This window comes from Gopherus evgoodei, chromosome 2 (assembly GCF_007399415.2).
Source record: "Gopherus evgoodei ecotype Sinaloan lineage chromosome 2, rGopEvg1_v1.p, whole genome shotgun sequence".
Lineage (NCBI taxonomy): Eukaryota > Metazoa > Chordata > Testudines > Testudinidae > Gopherus > Gopherus evgoodei.
In genome coordinates, this window is record NC_044323.1 from 104281608 (window position 1) to 104293768 (window position 12161).

General features: G+C 43.4%; 1 protein-coding gene across 1 annotated transcript in view; it reads left to right on the plus strand.

Moving 5' to 3' along the window:
- Positions 1–12161, plus strand: part of ABCA13 (ATP binding cassette subfamily A member 13) — a 281591-nt gene that overhangs the window by 141619 nt on the left and 127811 nt on the right. The window contains 1 exon segment of the mRNA XM_030551464.1: positions 2457–2562. Coding sequence (XP_030407324.1) covers positions 2457–2562 — 106 coding nt within the window.

Genomic DNA, 12161 nt, shown 5'->3' on the forward strand with positions numbered 1-12161 from the left:
TGGGACATTGGACAAATTACAGTCTGTGTGGTTTAGTTTCCATCTGTACAGTAGGGAAAGTGATATGCTCCTGACTCTCAGGGATGTTGAAGATAAAATTCATTAATGCTTGTGACGTGTTCAGATACCTTGGTGGGTGACTGAAGTACTTAATTAGAGAGAGGTATTTGCTTTGGTTTTTAGTTATGAGTTTCTGGCTTTGCAGTCTTGGAAATTGGTGACATCATCAAACTGTCCCACAGGAGCCAATCAAGATATGAGTTTGGACAGTTGGTGTCCCCCTCTAGGCTGTAATACAGAAACAGTGTGAAACACTTAACTTCCTCTGTTCTTGAACTATTGGCCAAAACAGTTCACTTAAAGTTGCCTTGTAGCTAGGCAGTCCGTCATCGCTATTAAACAGCAATTATATTGACTAAACAAAACATAATCCTTGTAGCTAGCAGACCTCAGTGGAGCAAGAAACTGCCTTTTCTCAAAGCTAATGTATTTCAACTTGATTGGCTTTTATTATCCATTGAAGCTACTATGTGCTTTTGTTATAGCCAATATTGGATTCCTTTGTGGGAGCAATTAAATATGGCCATGAAAGTTTTTTAACATTGTTATAATCTGGATATAATGTGCACTCCCAAACAGGAGGTTTCAGCAAGATAGAGTCAAAGTTGCTTACAATTTTAGTGAGAGCTCTGTTTAAAGGTGCTCATGAGAGGCATATGCTCTGCTGAATTGATGTGGAAGCTTGCACTGGAAGCAAAATCTGAAATTTCTAGACACAAATTCGGAGTTTCTAGGCCATGCTGGGTTGTTACAGATGGCTCTGGAGGGAAAAATACTTCAGAAAAGAGCTAATTTTTCCACATCTCCTATCTCAAGTATATCTTGGGCCAAATTCACTGTTGACAAAGTTGAAAGTGGGCCTGCTTACCCCAGCAGTGGATATACTTAGATTTCTTTTAGAGTTCATCTAAAATCCTCCACCAGACCTCCTGTGCCTTCTCTTCTCCCTCCCACCCCCACCAAACAAAAATATTTGTGGCCTAGGGAGAAAACGTGAATTTACAGAGGGAACATGTACTTGTAAGGAAGTTTTTGAGTTTTTATTTATTTATCAGGCTTACAGTGAGATGTGAGTGAGTGCCTTAACACTTCTTAAGTCACTACTAATAATCTACTATGGTATTCTAGCACTTATAACCCCCAGTATTCTAACTCTGAAATTCCTGTTGACTTCAGTGGTCTTAAAGTGTAGAAGCAGGATCAAGCCCTATATAGTAGGTCTCAGGCAAATCTAATGAACACAGTGTGTGTAACATTTACATATGCCTCTTAGTATATCTGCACCAAAATTAAACACCCACAGCTGGCCTGAACCAGCTGACTTGGGCTCTGGGGCTATTTAATTGCAGTGTAAAACTCCCATCTCACAGGATTCTAGAGCCTGGGCTCTACTCCAAGACTGGAAGTCTACACTGCAATTAAACAGCCCTGCAGCCTGAGCCCCACAGACCAGCCACAGGTGCTAACTGTAGTGCAGACATATTTAGGTTATTAAACCCATGAAAAATATTACTGTTATTTAAAAATAAAAAGAACTTCCATTAGCTTCTCTCCAGCTCTTCTGTAGAGGCTTCTACCCTTCAGATGCACTGATGGAAATTGCCTGTCACTTTTATTAAAATACGCTAATATCCCTCAAACAAGACTCTCCGATCTTTTTTTAAAATCTGATTAATCATTCATGGTGTTTGTGTGTAGATGGCAACGGATTTTGCCACAAAATGTACATTATTTTAACTTTATTTCAGCAGAATTCCCTGCTCTCAAAGGGTTAAATCCCTCCCACTTCCATGAGTGGAGAGGGCCTACCCCAGTCGATCTAGTCGGGGGCGGGTGGAGTTGGGGAGTTTGCCCAGCCACTTCCCATAGCCCTGTGGAAGCTCTTTTGCTAGAGTTACAAGGCTTCAGCACTCTGTAGAATTTTGTGGGTTGGTCCTGGAGTGTAAGGACATAGGGCGGGGAACTGGCTACTGTCTGCAGCATTCTCTCCTGCTGAGCCCACGGAGTTCAGTTTGGAATACCAATGGGGAGTTAGTGCTGCTTCTAGTGTGCATTAACTCTGGACTTCATGCATCCTACGACTCTGCACGTGGGAGACTCAGTCAATGACAGCAGAGTTGTTGAAACAGCCATGCAATTAGAGGGCAGAGAGGACCAAACAGCAGTGTGCAGGGGTCAGCAGCTCTCCATATAGGTAGTTCTGAATCCATGGAATATTTGCTCCTTCCCACTGGAGGGAAAGATCTTGCCCAAAGTAATTACACTGGATCAGTAATTTATAGGAATGTTCCAGCAGAGTGGAATGGGGTAGTGCATCCTGGTCTGACGCCCTAGGTGATGAAAGGTGAAAGCCAGTTATGGGAAATAGGTCTCATTTCTCTTTCTATTTCACAAAGGTATTTTTGAAGCTGTTGCAGGACACAGAGCAAATGCCACAAGTTCCCCTGGCAGAGGAGTTGGGGCTCCCCCACATTAACAGCCATGAATCAACCTACCAAAACTGTAAGTAGAAAATTAAGTTTTCCTTGAAAGCAGCTGCATTCATACAAGTAAGAGACTTGCAGCTAAACAGACTAGAACTTCCCTAGGTTAGGCAGCGTGTGGGAATGTTGCCATGTGTCCCCACCGTGCTCTGATAGTGCACTTTCCCATGCATGTGAAGTAACCAAACAGTCCTCCTCAGATGATACACTTCATGCGGCTCACTCTGGCTAAGGGCATTTTGAGCCAAGCTCTGTGTTCTCTGTCACAATAAACTTCAGTCAAGGCTGTCACTATGACATAGCACCTGTGCCAAAGAGAACTGTTGCCTGATTGACACCATCATTCACCAAGTACAGGCAACTGTGAGTTGGGATTTTCAAATGGTTCAGTGCTGGCTTAGCTCCACTCCCTTTGAAATCTGTGGGCGTTTTATACTGATTTCAATGGGACATTGAGTGCTTTTCAAAATCTCTCTCGATACCCTGTGGTGACTTGTACATTAGTTAATTAACTAGTCCTGCCTACTACTTTTCTTGTCATATACATGTGGTGGTGGTGATGTGTATGGGGAATGGATGTGACAAGAGTTCCTCTGAAAAAAATAAAATAAAATGAGAACAACAAAAACTCCATGAGACATGAAAACAGTTGCTCAATTAAAAGGTACAGTTCAGGGTAGCCCTTTATTTTATATCTGACATACAATTCTGTATTATGGGAAGACTCCAATTAGATAGCACAGTGCTGTTAGATTTGTTTGTCCTCTCTATGTTGCATTTTCATTAGGGTCTAAGAATTGCAGTTTCTATGGTGATCAATATTTGAATTATATTGTATCTAATAACTTAAGCTATAATGACCAGCTAACCTTCCAGGATGTGTCTTCATTTGGTATTTGGCATATAATTAAAGAATTGGTAATTAATTCCATATTCCTGTGGCCGATAAATTATAGTAAGAAAATATGGTGATAATGTCATTTCTATGGGAAGGAAGATGGAGGAGAAATTTTCATTCAAGGCTGATGACTGTCATTCATCATTAAGCGCAGTTGTGAAGTGTAGGCATAAGGGCTTGGGAAATTACTCATGAAAGCTATTCATCTCTGTTAGTTAACCAGAATACTCCATGGGCAATAGCTTGACCCGTATACTTTTGTCTCTGAAAGCAGAATCAAAGATAGTCGCAAACTTTTTCTTTCTCAGAGCAGTTCAATTGATTTTAGAAAGGCCCAAAAGCAAATGGCTAGATTATTAAGAAAAATACCACCAAAGAGAATTTGGGTCAGAGAGCTGTTGTGATGATGCGTGCTGGAGAACATCACTGGAGTCAATCTCTTGGACCCCTGTAATTGGTCTGCCCGTATTGGAATTATCTATCCTATATGGCCACACCAGTCTGAGGAAGTTGGATATGTTAGGGTCCATGCCAGTAGCTTTAGGGTTAGCATGAATCTGTAAGGGTCAAATCTGTGTAGTGGGGCTACCTATTCCTCTCCTGATGCCTAGCAATAGTCACCTGTGGTCTTGAATGTCCTGAAGCAGTTGTTGAAGCTGAAGGTACCTTCCTGCGTTGTTGCACTTCAGAGTGTTTTCCACAGATTAAAGCTCTTTTATTGGAATTGATCCATTTGTCCAATTCAGGTTCATAATAAAGCCACATGATTTGATTTGGACTGCAGGCTGACATTTGGTCCTAATTTGATCTGTCTTTCCTAAAAAACTATTTTGTTCTTCAAGGAGAGAAGGTCAAATCATTCTGGGACACGTTCTGATGGGTGTTACTCAGTACGTATAAGGGTATCAGAGTCTGGCCATGTGAGAGCATGTAGAGTGTGTATGTGGGTCGGTGGATGGGTGGGTGAAACAGTGCTGATGTTGGAACAGGTACTGCAAAACATTTATAAAAAAGGAAAGGCAAAAAACCAACACATTAAGATCCCAGAATGACAGGATTTGGCCAATGAGCAGTTGCAAGAAACACACAGGACCTCAATTCAGCAAAGTCCTTAAAGATGCACTTAACTTTAACCATGTGCTTGTGCCCCATTGAAGGCAAAGGGACGTAATCACATGCCTAAAGCTAAGCACATGCTTAAGTGCACTGATGAAGAGGGATGGACTGCTGAATTGGGGTTAGAACCATAAACATCAACACGAAATCAAAGTTACAACTTGTTTACCTAGTGTTTTTTTTAACGTTTTTAATGTATTTGTAATTTTGGAGTCTATACACATTTACTTGTCATTTCCAATTGCTAATATTTATTACTTTGCAGAAGCTCTGCTGGTCCCCTTTAATTTATTTGCAATAAAGATTAGATTATTATATAGTCCTTCTCTTTCTGGGAAGAGTAGATAGAATTTTTAACGTCATGGAATGCCTATACAGTTGTCTGTGACGTTTACTTATGAAACTGGACCACGAGGGAGGAAAGAAGCAATTAAGGAATGTGAATATTTTGCAGAGGAGCTAAATGAATAATCTGCATCACTTTTCACTACAGGGGTTGTTGGCAAGGGACTTACCCTGGATCTAATCTTTTCTGAATATAAAGATAAAGTACAGTCAGGGGCTGATGTATCAAAGTTATGTTCAATGAAACTGAAAGGTGGAAAATGTAAAACTAATAAAAGGACATACTATTCCACACAACATATGATTAACCTGTGATACTCCGTGCGGCAATAGATCACTGAAGCCAAAAGCTTTGCAGCATTGAAAAAGAAGTAGGTATTTATTCTGATAACAAGAAATCCATGTTTATAATAGTGAATGTTTTTTTAAAAAATTGAATGGATAATCCTCATGCTTCTGGGTACAAGCCGATCTCCTACCATTGGGGCCACAAGGAAACTTTCCCTGGGGAGAGATTATGCCATCACTGCTACTGTAGGCTTTCTTGTACCTTTCTCTGAAGCAGCAGATATTAGCCACTGTTAGAAGCAGATACTGGACTAGATGGACCACTGCTCTGACTCTAATTAAAAAAACTAGCACTATACTGTATCAATAAGGTACATGTTAAATGCACTAAGAACTGGCTAATTGACAGATCTCAAAAATAGTCATTAACGGGAATCGTCATTAAATGTGGATGTTTGTAGTGAGGATCCACAGGGACCAATGCTGGGCCCAACAGTATTCAATACAGTCATCAATGATCTGGGAGTAAATAAAAAATCACTCCTGATAAAATTGCAGATGAGAAAAAGGTTGTTAGAATGGTAAATAATGATGAGGACAGGCATCCACAGTATGATCTGGATTGCTTGGTAAACTGGGCTCATTCACACAAGATGTGTTTTTAATATAGCTAAATGCAAAGTTCTATGTTTTGGAACACAGATCAAACCTACGGAATGAGGGATAGTTTCCTAGAAAGCAGTAACTTTGAAAACGGGTCCTAGTAGACCAATAATGGAACATGAGCTCCCATTGTGATGTCATCACAAAACGGGCTAATATGATCCTTGGATTTGTAAATAGGGAGGTAGTGAATTAGGAGTATGGAGGTGATTTCGCTTATGTATAGAGAACTGAGGAGACCAAGACTGGAATACTGTATCAAGTTTTGGCATCCACATTTTAAAAATAATGTTGAAAAATTGGAGAAGGTGCAGAAATGATTCCAAGGAATGATTGGTGGCTGGAGAAAATGCCTTGCCCCGAGCATTGTAAATAGCTGAATCTGCTTAGCTTATCAAAAAATGAGATGATGTAAATTTCAGTGGGTAAGTAATTCTACTCAGACACAAATATAGGATACTCAGGGTCTAGCAGAGAAATGCATAACAAGAACCAATGACTGGAAATTAAATTGGGAATAGGGTGTGTGTTTTTAACAGTGAGTGTTATTAACCACTGGAGCAAACCACCAAGGGAACTGGTTGATCCTCCCTCTCTTGAAGTCTTCATATCAGTACTAGATGTCTTTGTGGAAAATTTACATTAGCTAAATGTAAGTTATTGGGCTCAATATAAGGGTACCTCAGTTAAATATATTGGCCTGTGATATGAGTTCAGGCTAAATGATTTTGTGGCCTTAACCTTTTTGAATCCCTATTGGCAATTTCTACATTTGATAGAATTCCAAAAATAGTGGATGGCGGGAGGGCAGTAGATGTAATATATTTGGGGACATGTTATGCCACTGGTTTTTAAGTGGAACTCTGCATTCTGTTCCCTGGAGAGTTTTGTTTAAAAAGATGGATGATGAATTTTAATAATCTTTCAATACTATATCTCAAAATCTTACTGGAAAAAAGAATTTGTGTTGGCATGGTGTGGCAGATCCCTTTGCAGAGTTTGGTACCACCCTTAGCTTTGATAATAGTATCTCTCCTGGTACTGGATGAGAGTGTATCTCATTTGCTATTGCCTGTGCTGATCCCCCATTCCTCTTTGGGACCAATGCTGCCCCCATGTTGGGTTTCAGACAACTCTGACACTTTTCCCCATTGGGGCTAGTTCCCCTGTTATCACCAGAGAACCTCAGGGACTCCTGAAGATCCAGTTCAGAGTCATCTCACCTTCATCGTCACCCAATAGGCCCTTGAGATCTTCCTCGGATCACCATTGGTACCGAGATCACCATCTGTCCTGCAGTTGGGACGGGGACTCTTGGCCAGGGCATGCTGGCCACCAATGTCATTACTCCGGTGCCCAGTGGCCTCCTTGAGACACTCTTCAGTCCTCAGGGTCACACTCTTTGATCTGCTCCAGGATGAAAGTCTTGATGGTGGCTTCTGCTCCCAAACTACCCCATCTCATAGTGACTGCTGCGCCTGGTCACTCTCGACTGCTAGGGTTATTCTGATCAGATCCTGTGGTGCAAGGACAGGACCATTGTCGGCATAGCCAACCAAAGCACCTTTTCGTCCTCTCTGGATGACTACTGTGCTGGAATCTTCTTCTTCATGCCTGAGGACTTTAAAGTGTATCAGGACTTCCTAAGATGAATTGCCACTACCTTGAGCGTCCAGGCAGAATTCCTGCCGGAGAATACACACAAACTGCTAGATATTCTCCAATTATCAGCTCTGGGGAGAAGAGCCATCCCAATAAATGAGGCTTTCTTGGAGCCTGCAAAGGACCTCTGGAATACTCCAGCTTCATTGTCTCTTATGGTAAAGCATTCAAAGAAGGGGCACTTCATTCAGGGTTTTGAGGGTTTCTGTACCCACTTGTCCCCTAACTCTTGGCTGGTAAGTGCAGCAAATGACAGGGCATGGCAAGGTAGGTATATGTCCACCTGTAAAGACAAAGAGTCCAAGAGGTTGGACTTTACGGGAGAAAATATTTATACCTTTTTTTCCCTGCAGATGCACATCATGAACCAGTAGGCATTGCTTTCCAAATATGACTTTGTTAATTGGCTGGCCATGTCATACTGTCTGGAATGGCTCATGATTGAGAGTGCCAGCCTCAGGGCAGACTATCAAAAAGCAGGACAGAAACCCCAATCCGATTGTGTGTTCTATAGTTAGACTTCACCAACCCAGTAACAAGTGTGGACTCTTAAAACACTATGACAGTCTCACCATGGTGTCATAAACATTCCCCTTGAGCATTCAAGTCTAACTTGCTATCCAGGCAAGCTGGACTTAGTGATATATGGTCCCTTACACCAAAACGCACAATAGTATTCAGGTTATTTCCAGTCCCAAAGGACCAGTCACTTATCCCAGGTCAGTTGTTCTCAGATCTCAAACCAAGACAACACTTATAGCCAATCCTGTAATAAACTAACTAAAGGTTTATTAACTAGAAAAATAAAAGGTTATTTAAAAGGTTCAAACAGGAAACACACAAAAATCAGTTACAGTCTTATATTTAAAAAGGTAATATAAACTTCTATAATGAGCAGCTCTATATGTCCTTCAGGGATGACCCATGCCAAGCACTAATCATGCTGCCTCCATACTAGCATGGAATCATCCTGGAAATAAGCCGGAAGCTTTGTTGACCTCCTCAGACTAATGACCACAACAAGAACCACCTCCACGTGTCCAAATAGCTTGCTACACCGTCATCCTCAACCTGGACCAATCCACACAAGAGATCCACTTCCTGGACGCTACAGTGCAAATAAGTGATGGTCACATAAACACCACCCTATACCGGAAACCTACTGACCCTTATACTTACCTGCATGCCTCCATTGTCTACAGCCAAGCCCTAAGATACAACTGCATTTGCTCCAATTCTTCAGACAGAGACAACCACTTACAAGGTCTCTACCAAGCATTCTTAAAACTACAATACCCACCTGGGGAAGTGAGGAAATAGATTGACAGAGTGAGATGGCTACAGGACAGGCCCAACTAGGCATATGTACAGGTTGAGGTTATCCCCTTACCTCAGTGTACTGAAAGAGTGAGGTGAAAATCCAGGGGCAAAAATGATAGATTGTAGAGGTAAAACTGGTGATTGTTTTTTATGGTACCTGCTCAATAACATTATCTATTTTGCCCTCATCACCTATCTGATCCCCTGCTTCTTGGTATTCCTTCTTTGGTTTAGATCTTCATTTTCTCGTTCATTAATGTGAATTTTCCAAAATCAGCACATTAAGCTTTCCTATTTGTGGTGAATTTTTCCACCATAATTCAGTTAGTTTTTGGAAGTTTAGGTCAATGAAACAAAGCACCAGATACTCATTTTAGTGTGTGTTTAATCTTAAAGCTGAGTCTCAACAGCCAAAAATTGTCACCTTTTGAGATGCTCCTTCCCCGACTCAATGAATTTCATTTTGTTGTCTTTTTCTTGGGTTAAATATTCCCTGTGTTTCCTTGAGTAATGATGAGCAAATATACAATCTTACTGTATATGACTCAGAGATTGACATGACTGCTCAAAATCTTTGAGAGATATCCATCAGTTTAGAGAAAAAAATGATTGTTCCATATTTTAAATGTAGTTTACTTTATTGAAGAAAATGAAAATATAGTGAAGGGGAAAAAAGGTGTAATAAAGCCTAATGTACTGTGAAATAGAATGATGTTTGGAAATCAAGGCAGTTTTTGGTAAACAGTTTACAGTATTTTACATGAACATTGTAAAATGTCACTATCAAAGGCTCTGTATTTACTCTTCATGTAAATTATAAGTTCTTCTTCGAGTCATTGCTCATATTGATTCCAATTAGGTGTGTGTGCTCCGCATACATAGTTGTCAGAAAGTTTTTCCCCTAGCAGCACCCGTCGGGTCGGCTGTGGAGCCCCCTGGAGTGGCACCTTCATGGCGCTCAATATATGACCCTGCCGACCGGTGCCTCCTCAGTTCCTTCTTGCTGCCTGTGACGATTGTTGGAACTGTGGCGTCTTACTCAGCAAGTTCTCCACATTTTCCTAGCTCTTGTTTCTCATTGTTCTTATACCTTTTATTTAGTTTCTTGTATTTTATTTTAGTAGTAGTTTGTAGCAGTTGGGCTGGGGGGTTCATCCTGACCACTTTTTCTTGAGAGGGCGTTCATACCCAAATCCCAGGGGTTCAAGCCCTGAAAGTCCTACTCCAAGCCCATGCCAACAGGCAATCCCCATGATGCTTGTCAGAAGTGTCTGGGGGAGGCTCACCAAGCTGATAGGTGCAGGATTTGCAAAGGGTTTCACCTTAGAACCAAAAAGGAGCAAGACTTTCACCTTAAGCAGCTCCTTATGGAAGCGGCTCTTAGACTTTAGCCTCCTTTGGTGCGGCAGGACCCAACACTGAGTTCTTCGGTAGTGGCAGTGGTGGAAGTGGCATGGTGGACAGTCTCTAGCAGAGACCTGTGGCACTGAAACCGGCAGGATTGACCCAGCACTGCTCCCACTCTCCGGCTCAGAAGCGGCACTGGACACAAGGGAGGAGTGGCTTTCCATACCAGAGGCCCATCCCTCTGGAGCTGGCCAATGGGGCGTGTCCTCATGAGGAGCAACCAGTGCCGAAGCCCACGGAGGCTGCACCATTGACTTTGGTCCGACAAGGGGGACTATCAACTCCGGTGCCGTTGGACTCCCCGGCCCACACCATCAAGGAGGTAGAGCTACCATCCACTCCAGACACCTTTGCAGCTGCGAGGGACCTCATTGCTATGACGGCGCCAAGGTCGCCTACAATTCGCACCAAGCTTCCAGTACCACAGTGCATGGCACTGTCTCAAGGCAAACCAGTGATAATCTGGCTGTCGGCACCGCTGATTGAGTCCTGGCACCAGTCAGACTTGCGGCACTGCTCCAGGTCATGCCAGCTCTCTCAATTGTGCTGCCGATCCACACATCGGTCCCCTTTGCAGAGCATGTCCTGGACAACCCTGCATAGATTCAGGTCATAGTACTGCTCTAGATCGTAGCACTGCTCCCCAGCCTCACGGCACCACTCACTGGCTCATCTCTGCTCAGCATTGCCCTGGCCCTCATGATCCCGATCCTGGTCCTCAGACTCAGATGCAGGATCTAGGTACTCAGAGCAGGACCAGCACCAGTCAGGCTGTGAATGCTCTGAGGTGGGGACAAGGCCATGGCAGGGAACAGCATAGTGGCCATTCTGGACCCCGTGGGCACAGGATGCTCAGTCTAAAGGCTCCTGATCGGCCATCTCTGAACTGAGGATGCCAAAGGCCTTAGGCAGTTGGCCCACCCCTAGACGTGTTGAGGAGGTGCCATGCCTCTGCCCCCCTTGGAACTGACTCCAACTCCGGTTTCTGAGTCGGGGGCTACCAGTGAAGCAGGTTGTGACACTCCTGATGAGCAGGAGGCATGAGAGGACCTGGTTCCCCCATTGGCTCTTCATCCTCCTCCCCAGATGAGATCGTCACAGGCACTTTCATCTCCGGACCACCTCCTATAGACAACTGCGCCAACCAGGACCTTCTGCTCAAGGTAGCATGTAACGTGGGTCTGCAGGCCGAGGAGGTTGTGGAGTCAGAGGACCCAGTGGTAGATATTCTAGCCTCAGAAGGTCCTTCAAGGGTAGCTCTGCCCCTCATGAAAACTATACAGGCCACTGCCAAGACTATCTGGTAAACTCCGGCCTCCATCACTTCCACAGCCAAGGGCGTTGAGGGGAAGTACTTTATGCCCTCAAAGGGGTACGAATACCTCTTTACGAACCTGCAGCACTGTTCATTGGTGAGAAATGAGAAAGAGAGGCAGGGACAGCAGGCCCCAGTGCTCATGTGCAAGGAGTCCAAGTGCCTGGACTTGTTTGGCTGTAAAGTGTACTCTACGGGGGGGCTTCAGCTCAGGATTGCCAACCAGCAGGCAATTCTGAGCTTATATAACTTCAACTCCTGAAACTTGATGTTCAAGTTCAAGAAGCTTGTGTCAACTGAGTCCAGGGAGGAGTTTGGAGCCATAGCAGAGGAGGGCAAGGTAGTGGCATGGACCTCTTTACAGGCCTCACTGGATGCTATGGACTTGGAGGTGCGCACTTTGTCCTCAGGTATTGCCATGAGACAACCTCATAGTGGCAAGCCTTGGGCCTACTGCCCGAGGTTCAGCAGACAGCGCAGGATCTGTTTTAGATGGGGCAGGCCTGTTTGTGGAGCAGACTGACTCTCAGCTGCATAGTCTAAAAGACTCAAGGGCTACTATGAATTCCTTGGATATGCATACCCTGGCAACCCAAAGGAAACA